At 42.3% G+C, this 27,230-nt stretch overlaps 1 protein-coding gene across 1 annotated transcript; it reads left to right on the forward strand.

Annotated features, from left to right (window-relative positions):
* The first annotated feature begins 2,726 nt into the window (after nt 1-2,726).
* pxmp4 (peroxisomal membrane protein 4) lies at nt 2,727-22,012 on the forward strand. The gene is given in 5 exon segments (XM_072243585.1): nt 2,727-2,771; nt 2,774-2,922; nt 10,204-10,266; nt 18,414-18,612; nt 20,777-22,012. Coding segments are annotated over 5 exon segments (717 nt in total). The 3' UTR covers nt 21,038-22,012.
* Nucleotides 22,013-27,230: the final 5,218 nt, after the last annotated feature.

A 27,230-nucleotide genomic window follows, 5' to 3' on the forward strand; every position in this document is an offset into this window, starting at 1 on the left:
AAGTTCATATGGGAGTGAGGCATCACAGCCATTCATGATGGTAGGTTTCACTTTGTAGGAAGTCATGACCTGCATAGCCTGCCAAAGCAGACATGCAACTGGTTCTGTCTCTAACCTTAATCAGAATTGTTTTCTCGCCCTTGAAGTAGCCTTCCCTAGGTCATACCTAGTGGGTCACAGGTCTTGAATACCACAGACCTAGCCCTCAGCAGACTTTGAATCTCCTGGATCATCTACGGCTTTTGGTTTGGGTAAGTCCGGTATGTTCTCATAGGCACACACTCATGCACACAAGTATCGATGAAGTCGGTGACAACTGTGGTGTATTCATTTAGACTCGAAGCTGAATCCCTGCATGTTGTCCAGTTCACTGTAGGCACACCTCTGCCTTCTTTGACTCCAGCCTCTCTACATAACTGAGGTCTGAATCCCAGACTTGGTAAAAGGTAAAATCAAAAGCAAAGTTTTGCAGAACACAAAAACCTGAAATAAAAACAGATAATGCCAAATGTGCTTCAGTGCTTCTATATAAGTAGAGGGGACGATGAAGAGGGTGTATACTATGAGACTGGATAGGTTGGGACTGTTTTCCCTGGAGCAAAGGAAGCTAAAGCATGTCCTTATAAAACCACAAGGGGCATAAGATGAAGGTGGTTGGTCACACTTTTTTTCCCCGCAAGGTGGTTGAGTCTTAGAATGAGAGAATTAAAATGAGAGGGGAAAGGTTTTAAAAAGACCTGAGGCACAAGTTTTTCCACATAGAGGGCGGAAGCTATCTGGAACAAGCTGCCAGAGGAAGTGGTTAAGGACAATGACAATATTTTAAAAGCATTTCGACAAGTACGTAGATAGGGAAGGTTTACTGCAGGAGTTCCCAACCTGTTTTATGCCATCGGCCAATACCATTAAGCAAGAGGTCCATGGACCCCAGACTGGGAACTAGGGTTGCCAACTTTCTCACTCCCAAATAAAGGACAAAATTAGCAGTCAAAATTAGTGTTTACCCCAGGAAAGACTACTATGACCATGAAGCCTTTCGCGGGCACCTACGTGCGCATGCGCGTATGTGCCGCTTTCTCTTCTTCCCCCCCCCCCCCCCACACACACACACACACACATATATCGGTTTTGGCTTAATCTTCCCGATTCTGATAACACTGTACATACATTATTTCTACTTTATATAGGCTGTGTAATTATCATATCATTCCTGCTTTTACTATATGTTAATGTTATTTTCGTTTTTATGTGTTATTTGGTATGATTTGGTAGGTTATTTTTTGGACCTGGGAACGCTCAAAAAATTTTCCCATATAAATTAATGGCAATTGCTTCTTCGCTTCATGCCATTTTGGCTTACGAAAGCCTTCATAGGAACGCTCTACCTTAGCGGGGGAAATACGGGACAAGGGCGGTCCCGTATGGGACAAACCAATTTAGCCCAATATACAGGACAGTTCGCAACCCTAGAGGGAACCCATGGTTTCGAAGGATATAGGCCAAATACAGGCAAAAGCATTACCTGAGATGGGCATCTTGATCAGCATGGGATACTTGACCAAAGGGATTGTTTTTCAATGCATAACATTATGACATAAATCAGAATCCGAGTCATGCTTATTATCAGCGGCATGTGATGTGAAATTTGTTAACTTAGTAGCAGCAGTTCAATGCAATAGATAATCTAGCAGAGAGAAAAAATAATAATAATAAATAAAACACAGTAAATAAGTAAATCTATTACGTATATTAAATAGATTATTAAAAATGTGCAAAACCAGAAATACTGTATATTAAGAAAAGTGAGGTAGTGTCCAAAGCTTCAATGTTTATTTAGAAATCGGATGGCAGAGGCGAATAAGCTGTTCTTGAATCGCCGAGTGTGTGCCTTCAGAGTTCTGTATCTCCTACCTGATGGTAACAGTGAGAAAAGGGCATGCCCTGGGTGCTGGAGGTCCTTAATAATGGACGCTGCCTTTCTGAGACACCGCTCCCGAAAGATGTCCTGGGTACTTTGTAGGCTAGTGCCCAAGATGGAGCTGACTAGATTTACAACCTTCTGCAGCTTCTTTTGGTCCTGTGCAGTAGCCCCCTCCATACCAGACAGTGATGCAGCCTGTCAGAATGCTCTCCACGGTACAACTACAGAAGTTTTTGAGTGTATTTGTTGACATGTCAAATCTCTTCAAACTCCAAATATAGTATAGCCACTGTCCTGCCTTCTTTATGACTACATCAATATGTTAGGACTCCTCAGAGATCTCGACACCCAGGAACTTAAAGCTACTCACTCTCTCCACTTTTGATCCCACTATGAAGATTGGTATGTGTTCCTTTGTCTTACTCTTCCTGAAGTCCACAATCAGCTCTTTCGTCTTACTGACGTTGAGTGCCAGGTTGTTTCTGCGACACCATTCCACTAGTTGGCATTTCTCACTCCTGTACACCTTCTCGTCACCACCTGAGATTCTACCAACAATGGTTGTATCGTCAGCAAATGTATAGATGGTATTTGATCTATGCCTAACCACACAGTCATGTGTATAAAGAGAGTAGAACAGTTTGCTAAGCACACATCCCTAAGGTTGCTCAGTGTTGATCGTCAGGATGTAAAAAATAGAATCTGAAACCAAATAATATTTGATCAAATCCTACATGCCAAATATTTAAACTTTAATTTCTAGGGACCCAGAGTTTTGGGGACTTTGTTCCTCTGATGGGAACGGATGTTTGGATGCCGGTTCCTAACGGACCGGATTGGGTGCTGGATCGAGATTTCCGGTCCGTCGATGTAACAGAACCGCAAGAAATGAGGTCGGGGCAGTTAGTGGCTGTCGCCCTTCGGGCGGTGAACCGACTACTGCGTGAGCGCCGGCACCATGGGGCTCTGGCCGCCGTCAAGGGATTCCGCAACGGGCTGGTGTGAGTTTATTGTGTGGGTAAAGCGCCATTAAGAGAGGCAAGGTAGTTTATTACATGGCTCAACATCACCCTGCCTGTTAACAGTAGGGAAGGGTTAATTACCTGTGGTAAATACTTGAGAAAGGGTTAATTAACTGGTATCAACACTGGGGAGGGGGGTTAATTACTCTGGGTTCACAATGGGGAAGGAGTTAACTTCCAGGGAGTCAACTTTGGGATGGGGTTAATTACCTGTGTCAGTAGTTGGAAATGGGTTAATTACCACGGATCTGCATTGGGGAAGGGGTTAGTTGCCAGGAGTCTGCACCGGGGAAGGGAGTTAGTCGTCTGGGGGTTGCTGCACCAGGGAAGGGCTAAATTACTTGGATTAGCCTCCCATGTCCGGCACACATAGTGACTGTTTCCTGATCTGATCTCTAGTAATGAGGGGTTTGTTACTGCTGTAACACCCACATAGATGAAGGGAGGTAAAAATCAAAACAAAGCTGTTGATAATCAAAAATTATAACAATGGTAGAAGTAACAAGTCAGGCATCATCCGTGGGAGGAGAAACAGAACAAATATTTTAGGTTGGAGGTAACTCATCAGAAATGAGAATGAGAGAAAAGAAGCTTTTTAAGCATCAGGGAGGGTAGGGTGTATCTAGCAGAGGAAAGCAGAATGAATGGGGACAAGTTGTAAGCAAGGTTTTCTGGTCAATGAGTTGTAGTGAGCAGTTCGAGGGTCCTAATGTAGAAGAGGGAATGTGGGATGTGCAAAATACAGAGTAGATATGCCTGAGTTCTCTGCTCCTGGGGGGAAGAAGGGGAAAAAAAAGAATATAGACAGTTTCCTTGCATTATAGAATTCAGCATTGAGTCCAGAAGCTGCAGTGTACCCAAACAAAAAAAAAATGAGCTGCCGTTTCTCAAACTTGTGTTGTGACAGTGCAGGAGGCAATAGATTGATCAGTCAGGGTGGAAGTGGGATGAAGAGTTAAAGTGGCAGGGAATGGCAAAGTTAGGGTCATTCCTGCAGAGTGAATGCAGGTGCTGTGCACAGTGTCACCTGGTCTGCATTTGGTTTGTTTGCAGTTTTCTCTACATCAATGTGAACACCTAAAGCAGGGTGCTACATCTGAAGAAGTGCAAGCCAATTGCTGCTTCACGGATTGGGTTGCTGGATTCCTTTGGCTTGAGGGAAAAGCTGCATTTAGACAAATACCTGAACAGCAAGGATGTAGATCATGTGCAGAAAGATGGGATTAATTTAAATTGGTATTGTGGTCAACACTGACATCACCGGCTGAACAGCCTTTTCCTCTGCCACCCTGTTTCATGATCTATGCTCTCAAAGTGCTCACTGAAGGGGAGTAATTGTTGGAAGGGAGAGTAGATCAGGAAGTTGCAAAGGGAATGATTCCTGATAGCAGAGCAGAGTCAAAATGTGTCTGTTGGTGGAATCTATTTAAAGATGTGGAAATTGTGGTGAGAGATCTGTTGAACGCAGAGACCAGTGGAGTAGAAAGTGAGGACCAATGTAACTGTGTCCTTATTCTGTCTTGGAGGAGAAGGAGCGAGAGCAGAGAATGAGATGCATTCAAAGGCTTTTACGATGGGAGAGGAAAAGCCATAGTTCATGAAGAAGGAAGATATTTAAGAGGCATCTGTTTGGAAGATAGCAGTATTTCAGTGGAGTAAAGGAAATTACAGTGGTATGAGAAGGAATTGGCCAAACTAAATTGGAAGGAGCTGCTGGCAGGGAGGACAGCAGAGCAGCAATGGCACGAGTTTCTGGGGAAAATGAGGAAGGTGCAGGATAAATGTATTCTAAAAATGAAGAACTGTGATGTACAAGGAAAGTCAAAGCTAATGTAAAAGTAATGGAGAGGGCATGCAACAAAGCAAAAATTAGTGGAAAGACAGAGGATTGGGAAGCTTTTAAAAACCTACAGAGAGCAACTAAAAGGGTAATTAGGATGGAAAAGATGAAATATGAAATCAAGCTAGCAAACAGTATCAAAGTGGATAGTAAAAGCTTTTTCAAGTATGTAAAAAAAAAAGTAAAAGAGAGATGAGAGTGGATATAGGACCACTAGAAAATGAGGCTGGAAAAGTAATAATGGGGGCCAAGGAAATGGCAGATGAACTAAATGAGTATTTTGCTCAGTCTTAACTGTGGAAGACACTAGCGGTGTGTCAGATGTTGAAGGGTGTGAGGGAAGAGAAGTGAGTGCAGTTACTATAACAAGGGAGAAGGTGCTCAAAAAGCTGAAAGACCTCGGGTACATAAGTCACCCGGACCAGATGAACTGCACCCTAGGATTCTGAAAGAGGTAGCGGTAGAGGTTGTAGAGGCATTAGTAATGATCTTGCAGAGGACAAGATAGGACAAAGTTAGCATGGTTTCCTTAAGGGAAAATCTTGCCTGACGAACCTGTTGGAATTCTTTGAGATTACACATAGGATAGATAAAAAGGATGTAGTGGATGTTCTGTATTTGGACTTGCAGAAGGCCTTTGACAAGATGCCACACATGAGGCTGCTTACCAAGTTAAGAGCCCATGATATTACAGGAAAGTTACTGGCACAGTTAGAGGATTGGCTGATTGGTAGGAGGCTGCGAGTAGGAATGAAAGGATCTTTGTCTGGTAGTGTTGAGGAAACAGGTAGGCTGCAGAAGGACGAGGACAGATTAGGAGAATGGGCAAGAGAGTGGCAAATGAAATACAATGTTGGAAAATGCATGGTTATGACTTGTTTTTTTTTTTGTTTTTTTTTGTGTGCCATACCCTGCCAGAGTCTCAGTGACTACTTTTTCAAGTGGTTGTCTTGGAGGAAAGATTCTGTGAGTGGTCCCCCACGTCCTTCTCACAGCGCAGTCTTTTTTTGTTATGCGTTGCGAGCTCGACACTGAACCCGGTAGGGATGGAAAGCGTGCCCGGGAGCAGCCCGACTGGACTCGAACTCGGGAACCTTCGCTCCGGAGTCCAGCGCTGATGTCACTGCGCCACCAGCCGGCCAGTGACTTTGGTAGAAGAAATAAATGTGCAGACTATTTTCTAAATGAGGAAATCCGAAAATCTGAGATGCAAAAGGACTTGGGAGTCCTTGTGCAGAACACCCTAAAGGTTAACATGCAGGTAGAGTAGGTGGTGAGAAAGGCAAATGCAATGTTAGCATTCATTTCTAGAGGGCTTGAAAGAGCAGGGATGTGATGCTGAGGCTTTATAAGGCACTGGTAAGGCCTCACCTTGAGTATTGTGAACAGTTTTGGGCTCCTCATCTAAGAAAAGTTGTGCTGGCGTTGGAGGGGGTTCAGAGGGGGTTCACAAGGCTTATTCCGGGAGTGAAAGGTTTATCATAGTAGTCTGTACTCACTGGAATTTAGAAGGATGGAGGGGGAGAGGATCTCATTGAAACCTTTGGAATGTTGAAAGGCCTAAGAGTAGATGTGGAAAGGATATTTCCCATGGTGGGGGAATCTAGGACAAGAGGGCACAGCCTCAGGATAGAGGAGCATCCATTTAAAACAGATGCAAAGAAATTTCTTTAACCAGTGAGTGGTGAATTTATGGAATTTATTACCACAGGCAGCTGTGGAGGCCATGTTGTTGGGTATATTTAAGGCAAAGCTTGATAGGTTCTTATTTGGACGCCATCATCAAAGGTTACAGGGAGAAGGCTGGGGAGCGGGGCTGAGGAGGGGGAGAAAAGGAACAGCCATGAGTGAATGACGGACCCGATTCTGCTCCTGAGTCCTATGGTCTTACTTGCATCTATGTCCAACAGTCTGAGAGCTGCCTACAAGTGTTGCCACGCTTTAGGCTTCGACATAACATGCCCACAAATCACTAAATAACTTTTGGAATGTGGGAGGAAACTGGAGCACTAGGAGTAAACCCACATGGTCATGGGGAAAACGTACAAACTCTTCACAGATAGTGGTGGGTATTGAACTCCAATCTTATAAGCTGGCAGTGTATTAGCGTTACACTAACCACTACGTTGTCCTACGGCACTTGGTAATTCAAATTGTGGTAATCACTCTTAATTTGTGGAGAAAATTCATGCCATCACCATACTACATGCATGTCTGGAGTTCAACTACTTTGGTTTCCTCATTCCTAAAGTCTGAAACACGGTTTGGAATTAGTAATCTTGTGGATAGGAGTTACACTTAGAAAAATTTGGATTTTAATGTTAATGTTTCTTTAAGTAGATTTTATTTCCTATTCATTTTTCATCCCTTTTTCATCATCCTGTCCCTTCCTTCAACCTGGCTGAATGTGGTGATTGCTTCACTGGGAAGAGTAGGCATCTGGAAGTTGTCGTGTACAGATCCCAAGGTGCAATCAGTAGGAATGAGTTTGATTTTTAGTCAACCTGATTTTTTTTTTAGTGTGTGTCCATGTGCTTGTATTTTTGCATATTGCTACTTGTTAAATTAAAAAAAAATGACATTGAAATGGCTCTTGCAAATCTGCTTTGCATGTGAGATCAAAGCTTCCCTTTTTGAGATCAACTTCTGTCCATTTCTTTTCCTGTCCAGGCAGTATTGTAGGTGATGATTTCCTCAGTACTTTTTGACCATTCCTTTCATGTGGTCATTGTATACATGTGCTGTGGGGAAAACCTCCAAAGCAGCAGGTTTCCATCCAAAACTTCGCTGGGTCTCTGGTTTTTTCCTTTAATGTGAGAAACCATTCTGTGTTAAGCCAGTCTCTCAATCCAGCCAATGGTCTCCAGATCATTAATTGGGAATGAGATTTCTCCTGCAGCAGGTTTTTAATAGGTGAGTTGCTGTGTTCTGTAGTCTACAGTAACTGATGCATTTTGGTTTGTCTAGCACAGGGGTTCCCAACCTGAGGTCCATAGACACCTTTCTTAATAGTTTTGGTCCATGGCATTAAAAGAAAGGTTGGGAACCCCTGGTCTTAGATATTTCATTTATGGAACAGATGTTCACATAATGTATGGACTGTTCTGCGGATGTTAGTGAGTGGTGCCCAGTCATCGGGGGGGGGGGGGTAGTGCTGAAGCTACACACCTCTGCTGTGGGGTCAGAAATGAAGTTTCTATTCCCTGTTCTGGTGCTTCAGGAGGGATTGCAATTTTGCAAATTGGCGGTGGCATCCATACATCTCGAGAGATGATGGTGTAACACTTTTTCTGATGGTTCTTGGGGTTGTGGACTTGGGCTATTTGCACTTTCTGGAGTGGCTGTCTCTTTCACAGTGGCTGCAGGTGAAGGAGAAAGATGGTCTGGGTGATGCAGCTCTGGCTTTTCTTCTGGCTCTTTTATTGATGAGCATGTCAGTCCTTGCTATCTCACCACGTCACACACTGCTTTTGATTGCGGCCCTCCATGCTGTCCGATAATCAACAATTAACTGCATTTGAAGAAGTTAAGGGCCCTGTGAGTTCATTGTCCTGGAGACAATCTATCCAGGAGGATTTTCCCAAGGGATTTGCTTGAGAATCCAGCTTGTACAAGGAGAAGTTTTGATATATTGTGGGATGCGAATGTTGCTGGCACTGAAGACTCCATGGCTGTTTAAATCTATCGAGCACCTTTTTACTACGTCTTATAACAAACAACAATTAACTCGAGTGGTTCAGTCGTAAGCATGTTTATTTTACCGGCAGCACCATACAGAGCTGGTGAGAGCTTTGAAAAAATTGCATAGTCACTCCTTTATACACAAGTGAAGCTACCTGTGTCTTAGTTCAAGGACAGGGTGCATTCTGTTCATCTGCTTAACCAGTGTACTTGGCATTCTTTCAGTAACTGAATCCGCTAATCTTTCTGCAGTTTATCATACACTCAGGGTCCATTGGCATAATGTTGCACGATCACTAGTAGCAAAGCACTCTGGTACAATACAGGTTCCATTTTGTTACAGACAAAAATGCCATTTCGTTGACTTCATTAATTTTGCCTCCAACTTTCACCCTGCCTTCAAGTTTACCTGGTAAAATTCTGACACCTCCCTCCCCTTTCTAGATCTTTCTGTCTCTGTCTCTGGAGACAGCTTATCTACTGATGTCTACTATAAGCCTACTGACTCTCACAGCTATCTGGACTATTTCTGCTCTCAGGATGAGGCTTTTTCATTCCAGGACGAGGGAGATGTCCTCCTTTTTTAAAGAAAGGGGCTTCCCTTCCTCCACCATCAACTTTTCTCAAACGCATCTCCCCCATTTCACGCACATCTGCACTCACTCCATCCTCCCGCCACCCCACTAGGAATAGGGTTCCCCTGGTCCTTACCTACCACCCCACCAGCCTCCAGGTCCAACATGTTATTCTCCGTAACTTCCGCCACCTCCATCGAGATCCCACCACTAAGCACATCTTTCCCTCCCCCCCCCCTGCTTTCCGCAGGGATCGCTCCCTACGCGACTCCCTTGTCCATTTGTCCCCCCCATCCCTCCCCACTGATCTCCCTCCTGGCACTTATCCTTGTAAGCGGAACAAGTGCTACACATGCCCTTACACTTCCTCCCTTACCACCATTCAGGGCCCCAGACAGTCCTTCCAGGTGAGGTGACACTTCACCTGTGAGTCGGCTGGGGTGATATACTGCATCCAGTGCTCCCGATGTGGCCTCCTATATATTAGCGAGACCCAACGCAGACTGGGAGATCATTTCGCTGAACACCTACGCTCTGTCCGCCAGAGAAAGCAGGATCTCCCAGTGGCCACACATTTTAATTCCACATCCCATTCCCATTCTGATATGTCTATCCACGGCCTCCTCTACTGTAAAGATGAAGGTTGGAGGAACAGCACCTTATATTCCGCCTGGGTAGCCTCCAACCTGATGGCATGAACATTGACTTCTCTAACTTCCGCTAATGCCCCACCTCCCCCTCTTACCCCATCTGTTATTTATTTATATACACACATGCTTTTTCTCTCTCTCCTTTTTCTCCCTCTGTCCCTCTTACTATACCCCTTGCCCATCCTCTGGGTTTCCCCGCCTCCCCCTTTTCTTTCTCCCTGGGCCTCCTGTCCCATGATCCTCTCATATCCCTTTTGCCAATCACCTGTCCAGCTCTTGGCTCCATCCCTCCCCCTCCTGTCTTCTCCTATCATTTCAGATCTCCCCCTCCCCCTCCCACTTTCAAATCTCTTACTAGCTCTTCCTTCAGTTAGTCCTAACGAAGGGTCTTGGCCCGAAACGTCAACTGTACCTCTTCCTAGAGATGCTGCCTGGCCTGCTGCGTCCACCAGCAACTTTGATGTGTGTTATTTGTGTACAATATTGACTTGTACTTTTTTTTTTAAATTTCAAGGTATGGAGCCAAAATTCGAGCCCCACATGCTCTTGTGATGACTCTGCTGTTTAAGAAAGGAAGGTAAATACCTGATGTATGCTAAGTTTATATCGCTGATGTTGTAACTGCCATGTTTGTCTCTAAACACGGAGCGATTAGATTAGCTTTATTTATCACATCAAAACATACAGAAAAATGCATCATTTGCAATAACAGCCAACACAGTCTGAGGATGTGCTGGGGGCAGCCCGCTAATGTTGCTATGCTTCCAGTGCCATCATGCTTACATAGCATGCCCACAATGTTCAGCAGAACAATATAAAAACATCAAAACAAACCCCTTTCCTACCCCCTACCTGTTTGTAAATGAAATTTCCTGTGTTTCTTATTCCAGAGGTTTGCCCAATTAGATTTAATTTATTTCATTCAGGTGTATGTAATTTCTCCAATGCCTTTATTTGATCTTAGTCATAAAAGTTCTATCTTCCTGTTCTAATCTTGCTGATCTAATCCTATAACAGTGTGAAATGTGCCCAGCACACTAATGCTGTGCAGGCAATATGTGTGTGTATTCCACACACGTCCTGTTTGAGCACAGCTGCACGTTGCACCCTGGTACCGAAGAGATGCTGTACACTACTGTCCTTTCTCTTTATTGTAAATACGAGTTGTTTTGTAACTCTGTGTGTGAGAGATTAGCTTTATTTGTCACATATACAGTAAAATATACACTGAAGCACATCGTTTGCACCAACGACCAGCATGGTCTGAGGATATGCTGGCAAAGCCCGCAAGTTTCACCACGCCACCAGTGCCAGCTGAACATGCTCACAAATCACTAACCCTAACTAACCTCTACATTTTTGGGATGTGGGAGGAATGCAGCGTTTTTTATTTATTTACTTATTTAGTAATAGAGTGTTGAGTAGGCCCTTCTGGCCCTTTGAGCCACGCCGCCCCAGCAACCCCACAACCCCAATTAACCCTAACCTAATCACGGGACAATTTATAACAACCAATTAACCTACTCGGTATGTTTCTGGACTGCAAGAGGAAACCGGAGCACCCATGAAAACCTGCTCATTCCAGGGAGGACATACAGCGACTCCTTACAGAATGGCGCTTGAATTGAACTCCTAACTACAGAACGCTGTGAGCTGTAATAGCATTGTTCCAACCACTATGCTACCATAGCCCCTTATCTATGAAAAGATGTACTGGGGTTCCGGTGACGTCATTGTTCAGAATGGCAGCTTAATTCAACAGCTCCTCCAGAAAAGCAGATATTTTGCCCCGTTAATGCATCAAATCTAAGATCTTTCGAACATATCTGACTTGATAAGGAGGGCAAGAATGGGAAGAAAGGATGGAGATGAAAAAAGCATCACTGCGGAGCCTATGGAAGAGAGAGGTGCAGCGCGTGGCTCTCCTACACGTGCGCAGGGCGGCGAGGCTGACGCGGGGCCTTGTTCAGGCGAAGCGGCAAATATGATGAAGATTCTGGAAGAGATAAGGGAAGTCCAAAAAGATATATAACAGCAACTCAATGATATACAGTCAGAACTCGCCAACGTCAATCAGAAAATAGCGGCGGCAGAGACTCGAATTGAGAAGGCGGAAGACTGCGTACAAAACGTGGAACAGACACTAAGGAAGACGATAAAAATATTAAATCAACAGGAAAGTAAATTGCTTGACCAGGAGGGAAGATCGCGATGGAAAAATATGAGGAAGGAGCAGAGGGATTGTTGATGATAGACTTTGTAGGCAAGCTGCTGCGGGAAGTGCTGGAAATTGCCCCGAATATGGAGATGGAAATAGAAAGGACGCACCGTTCTCTCGCCCAGCGGCTTGCCGGAGACAGCAAAGTAAACTGCGATCCATTGTACTTAAATTTGTTCGATTCAAGAGCAAGGCGGAGATTCTACGAAGGGCCTGGGGTAAGAAGAGGGTTTTTGGAATGGTAAGTTAATATACTTTGATCATGATTACCCCTGCCCCCCCCCCCCCCCCCGGCGGCTCTACAGAAATGGAAGGAGTATTCTGAAGCAAAACAAATATTAAAGGAAGAAAAGATTAAATTTCAAACCCTGTACCCTGCTAAACTGAGACTATTTTACCAAGAAGGGATATGACTGTACCAGACGGTGGAAGAGGCGACTACAGACATGAACAACCGGGACTGTCCATTAGCGTGGTCAAACCAGGAGAAAGTCTGGATGAGTAGTTGTCCCGAACTGCTTGGGAAATAGTAAGAGAACGGAGAAAGCAGGGGACAGGAACAGAACGAGAGAAGGATATTAGGAAGAGACTGTCAGTTCTCCGAAGACAACCCTCACGACCTCCAGAAGAGCCATAAGGTTTGGCTAACTTTAAAAGTGCTGATAAACTAAACGGGAGCAAAAATAGACGGTGATATACCTATCTCGAGAAATACTTGTTATAATGTGATTTCCATATTACTCAATTTTTTAAAAATTCATTTATTTATTCCTTTTTCCCCACCTAAATGAGAATATATACATGGGAGGAATACACAGGGAAATCATTTCTGTGTAATGGACGTAGTTTTTTTTTACTTTTCTAGGTACTGCAACGGGGGCCCTCAACCCACAGGTAGGAGGGATTATCCCCCATGGATAGACTTTTCTTCCAGCCCAACCCAGGGTCATCTAGAGACCCCAGCCTTGGAATTACGCCTTTGTTACCTTTTTTTTATTCGCATTTCTTGGCTCTTATTTGTTCAGGGAGTAGATTGATTAAGTTATATTCTGCAAATTTCAATGATATACTAACAGGTAAATACACATGGCTAAGGACAAAGTAAAATTCATTTCTTTTAACGTCAATGGGCTCATGAATCCAGTCAAGCGCAATAAAATTCCATCAAAAATGAAAAAGAACAAGCCCATGTAGTATATTTACAGGAAACTCACTTAAGTGATAGTGAGCATGGAAAATTAAAAAGAATGGGCTTCACTAATTTGTTTTTCTCCTCATATAAATCAGGACATAGAAGAGGAGTTGCTATTCTCATCTCAAGTAAGCCAAATTTTGAAAAAGTATTCAAAATGGGAGATAAGGAGGGCAGATATATTCTGGTAAGGGGGAATATAGATGGAAATCCAGTTACTTTATTGAATATATATGCACCCCCAGGAAGTGATACTAGTTTCTTCCAGAAAATTACTAATATTATGGTAACAGAAACAGAAGGTCTCTTGATATGTGGGGGAGACTTAAATTTACAATTACAGCCAAAGTTCGACTCTTCCAATAGGAAAACTTATGAAACAAAGTCCTTACATAAGAAAGTTAACACTCCTTTTGAGGATGTTGGTCTGATTGATATATGGAGGGACCTTTTCCCCAACAGAAGGGATTACACTCATTATTCTGCCCCCCATTCCGTATATACAAGAATAGACTATTTCATAACTTTTGGAAAAGATAGAGACAAAATAATCACCTGTGGAATTGGGAGAATAGATGTAAGTGACCATGCACCTATATATTTATCTGTTGATTTTGACCTACAACCAAAGAATACTGTTTGGAAACTAAATTCAAGTCTACTCAATGATCCCTATTTTAAGGAACAAATTATAAAAGAAATTGGTCTTTACTTAGAACTCAGTGATAGTGGAGGGGTTTGGCCTCCTATTCTACGGGATACTCTGAAGGCTGTCTTAAGAGGGAAAATTAAGCTGAAGGGACTAGAGAAAAAAAACAAATTGAGTTTGGCATAGGATATATGAGAGGAAATTTTAAAAATTAGGATTGAAATTAATAGTTTGGCCACACAAGAAATTAGAAAAATTTTAATGTTTCTGAAACAGAGACACTAGGAAAGTGGATCTAAATCTATGAAAATACTGGAGTGGAAACTGAAAAAAAAGATAGCAGAAAATACAATTCATAGAACTGGGTTCTTAAGTGATAAAAAAAATAAACTAAGTGAAATTCATGAAGCTTTTGAAATGTTTTACAAAACTCTATATTCCAAAGTTACAGGGGGGAACTTAACCCAAATTGACACCTTCCTGAATTCTTTAGAGTTACCCACTTTAAGCAAAGAACAAAATAGAACGATGACTGCTGATGTAACTGAAGCCGAACTAAAAACTGCAATTAGTAGGCTTAAATTAAGCAAGTCACTGGGATCAGATGGATGTACGGCAGAGTAGTATAAAGAGTTTAGAAGTGAGTTAATCCCTATTTTACTCTCCACACTGAATTGGGCCCTGAGAAAGGCACAAATGCCACCCAGCTGGAAGAAAGCGATAATCTCAGCTATACCGAAAGAAGGCAAGGATAAAATGGAATGTGGGTCATTTAGACCAATATCTGTTCTTAATGTGGATTATAGAATATTTACCTCCATCATGGCCAAACGATTAGAAGAGTTTCTACCCACACTGATACATAATGATTGGACAGGTTTCATACAACACCACCAAACACAAGACAATTTACGAAGGACACTTCACATTATGGATCATATAAAAAAAATGAAATTGAAGCAATAGTGATAAGCGTGGACGCTGAGATTATTTGATTCGGTTAATTGGAATTTTCTCCGTAGAGTTTTGCATAGATTTGGTCTACATGACACAATTATTAAAACTATACAGGCACTATATGACAATCCTACTGCCAGGATTAAAATCAATGGATATTTATCTAATAGTTTTACCCTAGAAAGGGGCACGAGACAGGGTTGTGCATGGTCACCACTACTCATTGCATTATATCTGGAACCATTAGCTCAATAAATCGGACAAAATGAAGATATCAGGGGAATTACTATTAAAGGGACAGAGCATAAATTGGCCTGTTACGCAGATGACATTTTGATCTATCTAGGACAACCAACATACTCTTTACCGAAATTGATGCAGTCCTTTGAACAATATAGCCAATTATCAGGATACAAGACCAACATAGATAAAACCCAACTACTTTCATATAACTATAGCCCACCAAGAGAAATTGAAGGTAAATATCCTTGGGTATGGCAAACAGTCCATCAAATATTTGGGCGTCATTATGCCAAAAGATTTGGCAAAATTATCAGAATGCAATTATCAGCCAATATATAAAAAAATTAAGGAAGATTAAGGTGGAACCTAATTCCTTTACTTGGTCTCAGTTCAAGGATTAAATCTATTAAAATGAATGTACTGCCCAGACTACTATATCTCTTTCAGACCCTACCAATAGAGATTAGCCAAAATCAATTCAATGAATGGAACAAGATGCTATCAAGATATATATGGCAAGGTAAAAGGCCTAGAGTTTGTCTCAAAACTTTGCAATTAGCCAAAGTAAAGGGGGGATGGGGCCTACCTTCTCTTAGAAATCATTATTTTGCAGCACAGTTGAGAGCTGTGATACGCTGGTGCAACCCATCATATGACGCTCAATGGAAAAACATTGAGAAGAGGATACTTTCCATCCCCATACAGGCAATTTTGGCTGATAATAACCTACAAAGTTACATAAATAATATTGACAACCCGTGGGTGAAATGGACTCTTAAAATGTGGAAAACTATTATAAAAGAATATGAACTGGAGAGAGACATTGCAATTCTTAAATGGTGTGCATATGACTCGGATTTTACGCCGAATTAACGGGATGCTAGATTTAAGGACTGGACAGCTAAAGGAATAACAGCTATTTGCAATATAATGAAAGAAGGAACACTGTTCAGTTTTGAAATGCTCAAAGAGAAACACTTATTAGAAAAACAAGACTTTTACTGGTATTTACAGATGCAACAGTATGTTAATAAGATGGTTAAAAATGTGACCAAGGTGAGTGCATGTCTGATAGAGCTCTTTAGAAAAGCATATAATTCAGGCAACAGTAGTAAGATCATTTCAGGCATGTATAAGGGTTTGTCAAATCTTAAAACACATTCGACTTCATACATTAAAACAAACTGGGATAAGGAAGGAGTGATAATAATATCTGAGGAAGACTGGACAATAATATGGAGGTATCAATGGAAGTGTACCAGTTCACAGAAATGGAGGGAGTTCGGGTGGAAAAACTTGATAAGATACTTTATTACACCCTCTCAGAAATCCCATTATGATAGTAACGTCCCTGTTTGCTGGAGAAATTGTGGAAATCAGAATGCAAACCATTATCATATTTTCTGGGACTGCCCTGTTATCAAAGACTATTGGAGTGGGATCCATAATGCCCTACAAGACATCTTTAAGTGTGAAATACCCTTAGAGAGTAAGACCATATATTTTGGGTATATACCTCAAGAATGGTTGGAAAGAGATAAATATTTAATGAATGTACTGCTGGTGGCTGGTAAAAAGACTCTTACCAGGAAATGGTTATCACAGGAGAGCCCAACTTTAAATGTATGGATAGAAATTACAATGGACATTTACAAAATGGAGAAGATAACAGCATCTGTTAATCATAAGTTGGAACAATTTTATTCATGCTGGAAAAAATGGTTTAACTACATAACACCTCATAGGCCTGATTTTATTCTCACAAGTCAATGAATATGTTGTAAAAAAAAATCACTCCCTACTCTGTACATAGTTTTCTTCTTTTGATTGTTCTTTCTTTCCTCTCCTTTCTATAAGTGTATACCTCAGATAAATATTATGTGGAGATTTGTGAGAAATATATATGTACAGTATCTGAAATACCTCTTATGGAAATGTTTGTTTGATGATGAAATTCAATAAAAAATAAATTACAAAAAAAAAGAAAAGATGTACTGGTATTGGAGATCTCCAGAGGAGGTTCACAAGAATGACTCTGGGAATAGGAATGAAAGGATTAATGTACGAGGAGCATTTGATGGCCCTGTGCCTGTACTTGCTTGAGTTTAGAAGAATGAGGGATCTCATTGAAACCAGGAGGAGAAGATAGCAGCGCGCCATGCGCGTGCAGCTCTCCAGTGAAAATGATATCGTCTCTGTTAAATAGGGGCTGTGGACAATTCTGATTTGATGGAGACAGACGTGAAAGCACAGAGGAACATCTGGAGAAATTTCTGAAACGCCCGTTGGCTGCTGCTGTTACTGCGCGATTGAGAATCTCCGGAGGGTAGGCCCCAAAATCCCTGGCTTTGCCTGCTGCTGGCGACCGAGATTGAGGTCGAATCGTTCGGATAGAGATGGCGCTTGGTACTCTGTGTCGGAGGACTGATCGGAGGCTTGAAGTTTTCGGACGACTCAGAGTCGGGCTGTGGTCGGGCATGGCAGGGAGAGTTTTCTTCTTTCTCCCGTCTGCGTGAGATGTGGGACATTCAAGAGACTTTGAACTTTTTACTGTGCCCATGGTCTGTTTCTTCATCAAGTTACGGTATTGTTGCACTGTTGTAACTGTATGTTATAATTATGTGGTTTTGTTAGTTTTTTCAGTCTTGGTCTGTCCTGTGTTTTGTGATATCACACCGGAGGAATATTGTATCATTTCTTAATGCATGCATTACTAAATGACAATAAAAAGAGGACTGCGTGTCTTCATAATCTAACCTAATCTATTGAAAAGCCTAGATAGAGTGGATGTTTCTGGTAGTGGGGGAGTCTAGGACCAGAGGCCGTAGCCTCAGAATACATGGACATCCCTTTAGAACAGAAATGAGGTGGAACTTATTTCGTCAGATGGCGGTGAATCTGTAGAATTCATTGCCACAGAAGGCTTTGGAGGCCAAGTCATTTGGTTTACTTAAAGTGGAGGTTGATATTCTCTTGATTAGTCAGGGCATCAAAGGGAGAAGGCAGGAGAATGGTGTTGAAAGGGATAATAAATCAGCCATGATGGAATGGCAGAACAGACTCGATGGGCCAAATGGCCTAATTCTGCTCCTATGTCTTATGGTATAACCAGAGCACCCAGAGGAAAGTCATGCGATCAAGGGGAGAAGGTACAAATTCCTTACAGGCATTGGCAGGATCAGTGATCGCTGGTGCTGTAATGTGTGGCACTAACCACTACACTTACAGTGAGTGTTCCCTACAGGAAGGGTGGGGTATGTTTGTTAGGCTGTTTAGAATTGAAATACTCCCAAAGAACTTCCCATCAGCAGAGCAAAATCCATAACAAGTGATGTCCAGTAGGTAAATGCGCCACTGAAACAAACACAAAGTTCTCCTTATCCTCGGGTAGGGTAAAAAACATCAGTGAAGAGAGCAGAGGAAGAATTTTATCTGTTATCCTCATGTTCCTCGTTGTGCATTCAGTCTTCTAGACAAAGTGAAAGCCATCGCACTCGCCACCTATACTCATTCGCGAAACCTGGCCCTCTTTGTCTTCACCTACAAGTCTCTGTTGGCAGTTCAGCGCTGGTGGCAGAATGAGAAGTCACAACTCCACTCATTCCTGGCAGCTTGTGTTGGAGGCTGGTTGGTGTTCGGAGACAACAACCACATTAACAGTCAGGTAAAAAAAAAAATAATAATTTTCTTTGTTTGGTGGTGCACAATGGTGCATTTGAAACTTTCGGTAACCGTGATTTGGAACCGTTGAGAGCCCTTCACCCTTGTTTTACATCCGCAGTATCTTATTTTACCTGGAGGTGGCGCTTTGAGCTGCTACATGGCTGAAGCAATTTAACTATTTACATCTCAGTGTTTTACATTTTACTAGAAGAATCTATTTGCCAGTAAATTTTTAGTCAATGTGCCCTGGACAGTACTTAAATCTTCATTTAACATAAATAGATAACTTTTTGTTTCAATTACCTCAATGCTGTTTGACAGCATTTATAATGTGTAATTCAATAGGTACATTTAATGTCAGAGAAATGCATACAATATACATCCTGAAATTCTTTTTCTTTGCAAACATCCATGAATGCCCCAAAGAATAAATGACAGTTAAATGTTGGAACCCCAAAGTCCTGCCTCCCCAGCTCCACCCCCCCACACACAAGCAGCAGCAAGGCAATGACCCCCCCACCCCCACCAGCAAAAATGCATTGGCGCCCTCCGCTGAGCACTCAAGCGTGCAGCAAAGCATCAATAAAGACACAGACTTGCAGAATCCAAATGACTGCTCGTTCACCCGGTACTTCAACATACCACAGGCTCTCTCTCTCCCCCTAATAAGGGAAAAAGAAGTGTCCCTGTTTCACAGCGAGAGGGGAGACGTAACAAACATTTAGCTGATTTCTGATGTTAAAAGTCTGTTGCACCCAGAGAGTCAGCCCCAGAAAGGCTCAGGCCTTTGGACACACAGCCCATGGCAGTTAACCCGCTGCTCCTGATGTTCTGTGTTCTCCTGCAATGCCTCAGTCAGGGGCACCGGCCTTGAATCAGCAAGTCCGCAGAGCCACAAAATTTCGGCACCCTGAAGACACCTAGTTTTCCAGGCCGTGTCCTTCGGATATCAAAAAGCGGCTGGTCGTGAGGCCCTGAGAGTGGGTCCCATTCCTGCAAAGAACTGAAATAAGAGTGTAACTCCAGGTCAGGAACTTCAAAAGCACCTTGAAAAGGAACAAAAGAGAAATCAAAAATAGAAATAGAGCTATTTCCGAAGATGTAAGCAAAGGAGTCGTCGTTTAGCACCATCATAACTTCGCTCCACCCCTCCGATTGTCTGCAGTGTAGGTAAACAGTTATTGAAATAAGTAACAAGAATATTTTTTACAATGTTAATCAGGGGTCCAGGTGGTGGGGTGGAGATACATCTCTACCAAAGGAGGTATAAGGTGCTCCTTCCCTCCGCTAGCCTGCAGGTCCCCTGGGGCAAGGTGAAGCACCTGCTGAGCCCCCTGATCAGAGTCACGTGAAGCCATGGGAGAGGTGGTGGATGGTTGTATGAGCAACTGGTGCACATTACAAGTCATGATTATGTGACCACTGACATCAGGCAGATAATCTCTGAAGAGTATTGATAATGGCTGGGGTCACCCATCTTGTAAAGACACTGCCCAGAAGAAGGCAATAGCAGACCACTTCTGTAGAAAAATTTGACAGGAACAATCATAGTCATGGAACACGACACATGATGATGGTGATGAGTATTTCAAAACTACAGTAAAACTCCGATATTCTGGCATCCAATTGTTCGGCAATTCAGATGGTTCAATATCTCTCACTCATTAGTCTGAACCAGAGTACAAGCAAGCTGTGCAACCAGAACCAAGTGTATTTCGGGTGATCTGCAGCCTTAAAATCTGCTAAAAATGCAAAGGGTGCTTAAATATTTTATTAATAACAAACGTACTGGTCTATGATTCGATGACATGTTAACGCATCCTCAAATATCATTCAAAAGTCTGTAGTCAAAATGCCTATAGGGCCAATATGTATATTCTCAGTAAGTTTGTTATTTTCGGCCCATCTGGTCTATGCTGAACTATTATTCTGCCTAGTACTATCAACCTGCGCTTAGACCATAGTCCTCTATACCCCTCATAGTCACATGATTGATGTTATTTCAGGAAAAGATTTGTTCTGCTCAATTAAAAGTCACTTTATTGGTGGCCAAAATGGTGCCTAAATCCAAATTTTCCTCCCCCCCCCCCCCCCCACGTCTGTGGATGGGTATCTTTCATTTTCACAAGCACCCTGTTACTACTCTCCGTTTTATTTCTTAACAGATAAATATGTACCTGCTGTCCCGCGTTCTGTTTGGACTTTCTCGCCTGGCAGTCGAGAAGGGTTACTTCCCGGAGACAAAGCGGGACCCATTCCCGCTGTTTGCTGCGTTGGTGTGGGGTCTCGTCCTGTGGCTGTTTGAGTACCACCCACACACACTGCAACCGTCACTCCAGTCATCTATGTCCTACCTTTACGATGACAGCAATATTTGGCACGATTTATCGGACTTTCTGGTTCACAACAAAAAGAGGACTGGTTAATGAGGTGAAAATCAAAGCAAATCAGGACGGTACTTTCAGATTTACTACATTAATTTTTTTCCTCTTCCTGAAGGCTTTACTTACTTGATGCAATTTACCAATCGGCTCACGAGTCCATCACCGTAGGGCTCAAGGTACTTCTGATACTTTGACACTTATTAAACATGTATGTTTAGGTAAATTACCTTTCCAAAGCAGAAAGGCTAAGCACAGAGCAATACACACAAAATGCTGGAGGAACTCAGCTGGTCAAAGTTCAAAGTACATATATGTCATCATGTACAAGTCGAAGATTCAGTTTCCTGTGGGGATTACCTTTTTTAAATTGGGTTCTTTCATGTTTTTGTGGCTTGTCTGTTAAGCAGAAGAAGCTCGTTTGTATAATTTATACATATTTTGATAATAAAATGTACTTTGAACTTTGAAATCGATAATAGAATAATAACCTTAATAGAATCAATGAAAGACCACACCAACTTGGGTGTTCGACCATTGTGCAAAAGACAACAAACTGCACAAATACACAAAGAGAAAATAAATAAATGGATAGATTGATAAGTAAATAAAATAATAAATAAGCAAGCAATAGTTATTGAGAACATGAGATGACGAATCCTTGAAAGTGAGTCCATAGCATGTGGAAACATTTCAATGATGGGGCAAATCAAGTTGAGTAAATTGATCCCCTTTGGTTGAGGGGTAATAACTGTTCCTGAACCTAGCGGTGTGAGTCCTGAGGCTCTGTACATTCTTGCCGATAGGCAGCTGTGAGAAGAGAGCATGTCCTGGGTGAGAGATTGAAATTGAGGTTGTTATGTTGTCAGACAACATCTATGGAGTCAGTGTTTTGGGTCTGATTTGCTGAGTTCTGAATCTCTGTCCCACAATCACCTATCTTTCCCCCTCACCTGGTTTCACCTATCACTTACCTTCTTCATCAGCACTTTTCCTCTCCCCAACACCCCCACCCCCCACCTTCTTATTCTGGCTTCTTCCTCCTTCCTTCCCAGTCCTGTTAAAGAAACTCAGCCTGAAATATTGACTGTTTATTCCTCTCCATAGATGCTGCCTGACCTGCTGAGTTGCTCCAGCATTTGGTGTCTTGCTTTGGACTTCCAGCATCTGCAGAATCTCTTGTGTTTCAAACTAAGCATGCTTGACAATGTACTTCCTTTCAGGAATACTCTTACCAGTCTCACATTCCCTCATGCTATAATGGTTTAGATTCATACTTTATTAATGCTGCTGTAGGCATCATTTGGTGTCAACTATGATTGTAGCACTGGACGTAGATTTTTTTTTTAGTTTTTATATTAAGTTCAAAATTCACATGACCTACCTAGTGATCTGGCAGAGGCTGGGGAGATGGTGGGTAATATGGAGGCAGGGACGGGGTGGGGGTGGGGGGTCACTGGAGGCACTTCTCCTGACTGGTGTGTGTGTCTAATCTTCAGGACTGTGTACATCTACTGTAGTGATCAGAGAGGTAGCTTGATCTAATTGGGAACTTCTTGCATATGTGCCTAAGGAAGTACAGGGGGGAGAAATTCTGAGTGCAAAGTGGGCTCCCCACCGGCATATTTCCCTGCTACCATCCTACACAGATTTTGTTGCTGTTCCTAGTCTTAGCGAAACCATTCTACCAACTGGAAGAAGCTGGTTTACGGCTCTTGTACAATTGCAACATGATGCCCCAAGTCCTATATTCTGCATCCTGTCTGCTGAAGGCCAGCGTGCAACTCTCTTCGTCCCCCTGTGACACCAGGTAAGTACACTATGTATGTGTACTCCCATGCCCCTTGGTTCTCCAAGGCCTTGCTGTTCACTGTGAAAGGCCTAGCTTGGGTTGACTTCGACATGAACCTCCTGAAGTATTGCACAGAAGTCCTTCAGAGACAGTTGGTTATAATTGAAACTTGAGAAAGTGAAGTCAGTGTTAAAATTGACGGGGTGGGTTGTGGGTGGGGGGGGGGTGGTTGTAGTGATGGAGGAGGAAGCACCGATGAGCAGAGCCTCCAATCGCCTTGTATCCTGCAAAGATCGCTATTGGATCTGCAAGTAATCATTCCATTAATAAACAGCTTGGATACTTGGTATTTTAACCAATCATCTAAATTTGTTGATACATATTTTTAATTTATTTGTGTTGTGTGTTAGTTATATATACTGTGTTGTGCACCTCGGTCTGAAGGAATATTGTTCCTTTTGGGAATATACATAAATGACAATAAACTTGAAGTTGAGGCAAAGGTAGGTGCTATCAGGACATCACACTGCAATTGTACAAGATGTTGGTGAGGCCATACCTGGTGTATTGTGTCAATAGATTTTGCATATTTTAAAACCAACAATACTTCAGAATTTGTAAAGCAGCTGACAGATAGTAAATGTCACCCTAGATTCCTTTGTTTTCCTCCTTGTCTCTGTATACCAAATGGCTCCGGTACCCTGCGGTATAGAGATGCACTATGCTCTTCAAAGACCTTTATTGTCTGAATTGACTGCACACTGCCTGGCAGCTCGTTCCTCACTCTCACATGCAATCAGGCTTTTGCACTGCGGTTGGGTGAGGCTAAAACTGGAGGTCATAGGTTAAAGGTGAAATATTTAAGGGTCCACTGAAAGGAAATGTGTACAGTGAAACAATATGACAAAAAATAAAAGACATATTGGAAATCAAAGTTGGCGGTGAAAACATTAATAATTTCAGATATGCGGATGACACTGTGTTAATTGCAAGTACGGAGGAAGACCTACAAAACTTAATTGATATAATTGTTGAAGAAAGTGCAAAAATGGGTCTATCTATCAATTGCAAAAAGACAATGTATGGTGATATCCAAAAAGGAGAATCCTATCCGCAAGCTGAGAATAAACGGGGAAGACATAAAACAATTACAGAACTTTTGCTACTTAGGAAGCTGGGTGACATCAGATGGCAGGTACGACTTGGACATCAAAAGAAGAATAGGGATGGCAAAAGACACCATTACGAGAATGAGGAGTATACTGACCAGTACTAAACTAGGCATGACAACCCACCTCAGAGTACTGAAATGTTATGTTTATCCAGTTATGTTATATGGCTCAGAATGTTGGACAATATCTAGTAACATGAGGAAATGAACTGAAGCAGCAGAGATGTGGTTTTTGAGGAGGATACAAAGAATATCATGGACGAAACGAATATCTAACGATGTCATGAACAGAGCAAACAAAAAGAGAAATAATGTATGAGATCATGAAAAGGCAAAGTGACTTCATTGGACATGTGATTAGGAAAGAGGAGTTAGAATGCACGGTAATTATGGGAAAGATTGAAGGGAAGAAAGCAAGAGGAAGACAAAGACAAATGATGATGGAGACAGCAGCCAGAGAACTGGAAATGAATACCAATGAATTGATCCACTTGACCCGAAACAGGAGTGTGTGGGCCGTGGCAGTCAAAGCTCAAACTGGGCACGGCACCTGATGATAATGACTGAAGGGAAACTTCTTCACTCAAAGGGTGGTGTGAGTGTGGAATGAGCTGCCAGTGGAAGTGACGGATGCGGGTTCAATTACAAAATTAAAGAAGTTTGCATAGTTACAGTACGTGGATGGAAGGGGTGTGGAGGGCTGCAATCCAGGTTCAGGTTGATGGGGCTAGACAGAAAACAATTCATCATGGACTAAATGGGCTGAAGAGTCTGTTTATGTGCTGTAGTGCTCTATGATTGTTAAAAACATGCCCTCTGTGTCTCCTTCAAACTTCCCCACTCTCACCTTAAATGCAAATCATCACATTTCCACCCTGGGGAGCAAAGATTCTGACTGTCTACCCAATTTATCCCTACAGCAAAATGCGAGACTATTTGCGTTGGACCTGTAAGGGATGGAGCAACATCTGTAAAGTGAGAAGCAGAGGACATGAGGGAACTATTAAAATATGAACAAGTACAGATAGTAAGCAGAATAGTTAAATTATCCACATATAACGTTAACTAAGTTTTGCTCTCTCCACAGTTGCTATTGATTTGCTGAATACTCCTGTTTCCTCAATTATTTCACTTTTTCCACTGCTCGTGTTCTGTAGTTCCAGTGTGTTTATATTCTCTTCACTGCCCTCATTCATTTCCCTCTGTACTTTCTCCAGACCAATAGCTGTGATTTACCAGCCTGTCCTGGAGTCAGAGAACTTTGTATGTGAATGGGAGGGAGGAATAGGGCTTGTTTTGCTGTTGTTGCTTGGTCTTTTCTGTTCTGTTCTGGTGTGCCGAACATGGTGCGCCTGCCCTGTTGGTGCCAGAATGTGCGGTGACACTTGTGGGCACATTCTTAGGTTGTGTTGGTTGTTAAGCACAAATGGGACATTCCACTTTTTCAATGTACGATATATAAATCTGACGGCATTGCTTTCGAGGGCAACAACAGCATTTATCTCATCTGGAGAATCTTAGTCTCCGCTGCATTACAGACATCCCTTTTGCTCATTCCACCCCTTGCTCTCTCATCAACATAAATTGTGCTTGAAAATAATCCGAATCAAGTTTATTATCACTGATATGTCATGAAGTGTGTTGTTTTGCTGGCAGCAGTATAGTGCAATACAAAAATATTCTATTTCCTACAATAAGAAATATATAGAAAGAATTGGAAAATAGAGAGGAAAGTAGTGAGGTAGTGTTCATTGGTTCATAGACCGTTAAGAAGTCTGATGGTGCAGGGGAAGAAACTGTTCCTAAAATGTTGAGTGTGTGACTTCAGGCTCCTGTACCTCCTCCCTGATGACAGTAATGAAAAGAGGGTATGTCCTGGATGGTGAGTATTCTCAATGTTAGGCGCTGCCTTCTTGAGGCATCACTTTTAGAAAATGTCCTCGATGGTAGGGGGGCTGGTGCCCATGGTGGAGCTGGGTGAGTTTACAACCCTCTGCAGCTTTTTCCGATCCTGTGCATTGGTGCCTCCTACCAGATGGTGATGCAGCCGGTCAGAATGCTCTCCACGGTTCATAGTGATAGAGCACTACAGCACAGAAGCAGACCCCTTGAGCCACTGCCTTTCGATGATGTCCTCTGGTGGGGAGGCTTCTGGCCTGTTGAAGCTGATTCACGAACTTTGATACTCACCAGTCAAGCAGCTTCTGTAGAAAGAGAAGCAGTCAGAGTTCTGATGAAGGCTCCCAGACCTGAAACCTGATGACTAATGCTGGTTTCTTTCTGTAGATGCTGCCTGATTTGCTTGAGTATCTTTGGCATTTCATTCCAGGTTCTGAACATCTGTAGTTCTTTTGTTAATTAAGAAAATTCAGAGAAAATCGAGAGAACTAGAATACCAGGGTGAAGAATTTCATTTTACACTCACATAGAGCATTGGCTGGATTACACCCAGAATAGCATGAGTAGTTCCAGGGACCATACCTTAGGAAGAGAGGGTCTGCAATCCCGGATCACCAGAACTACTCTCTACTGCTTTATGCCACTGGTGTTTAGGCAGCAATAAAAGTCCTCCATCTCTTCCTTCATCATGGCAGTAGCTTAGTTTTCACAGTGAGTCATGCAAGTCCCAGGTGGAAACTAAGGGATACCGTCACATTCAGATGTGGAAGGATACTTCATTACTGTTTCCTTAACAATTTTGGTTTACTAGTCTCAGGGTCATCAGCCCTGAGCTGAGCCCCTGAACCTGGAAGACCAGTGGACCACTCTTAGTCTGGCCTCTACCCTTTGACCTGTTTGGTATGGGTGACCCTATCAAGATCCAAAGCATAGCTCTCCAGGTCACTGAGGCATGCAAGCCTCCAAACCTTATGACAAGATTGTAGTCCTCTTGGAGCTGCCAGGATAATACTTGGATTGTATGGGATTAGCAAACTAATCCCATTAGCAAATTTAAGAATAAATTCCCTTAAATTTAGATGATTGTTGTGTCCATTTATTTAAATTTTAAATATTAAAACCGAGTTGAGGCAAGAATTTTAATGTAAATTTCATTAACATGTCACCAAAGGTGGCTTTCATCTCAGTTTGTCATATTAACTGAATTTGCTCATTGCAATAACAATCTTCTATTAAACATTATAGTAAAAATGGTTTTCAGTCTGTTTTATTTGTGTATCATCAATGTGGCGTGAACATTCAGAGGTGACAAATAGTATTCCTAGAGCGTACATTTTGTTGTGTGAAGAAAGTCAACAGAGAGAAGTACTGGTAGG

Source organism: Mobula birostris, chromosome 2 (genome assembly GCF_030028105.1).
Source record: "Mobula birostris isolate sMobBir1 chromosome 2, sMobBir1.hap1, whole genome shotgun sequence".
NCBI classification, from domain to species: Eukaryota; Metazoa; Chordata; class Chondrichthyes; order Myliobatiformes; family Myliobatidae; genus Mobula; species Mobula birostris.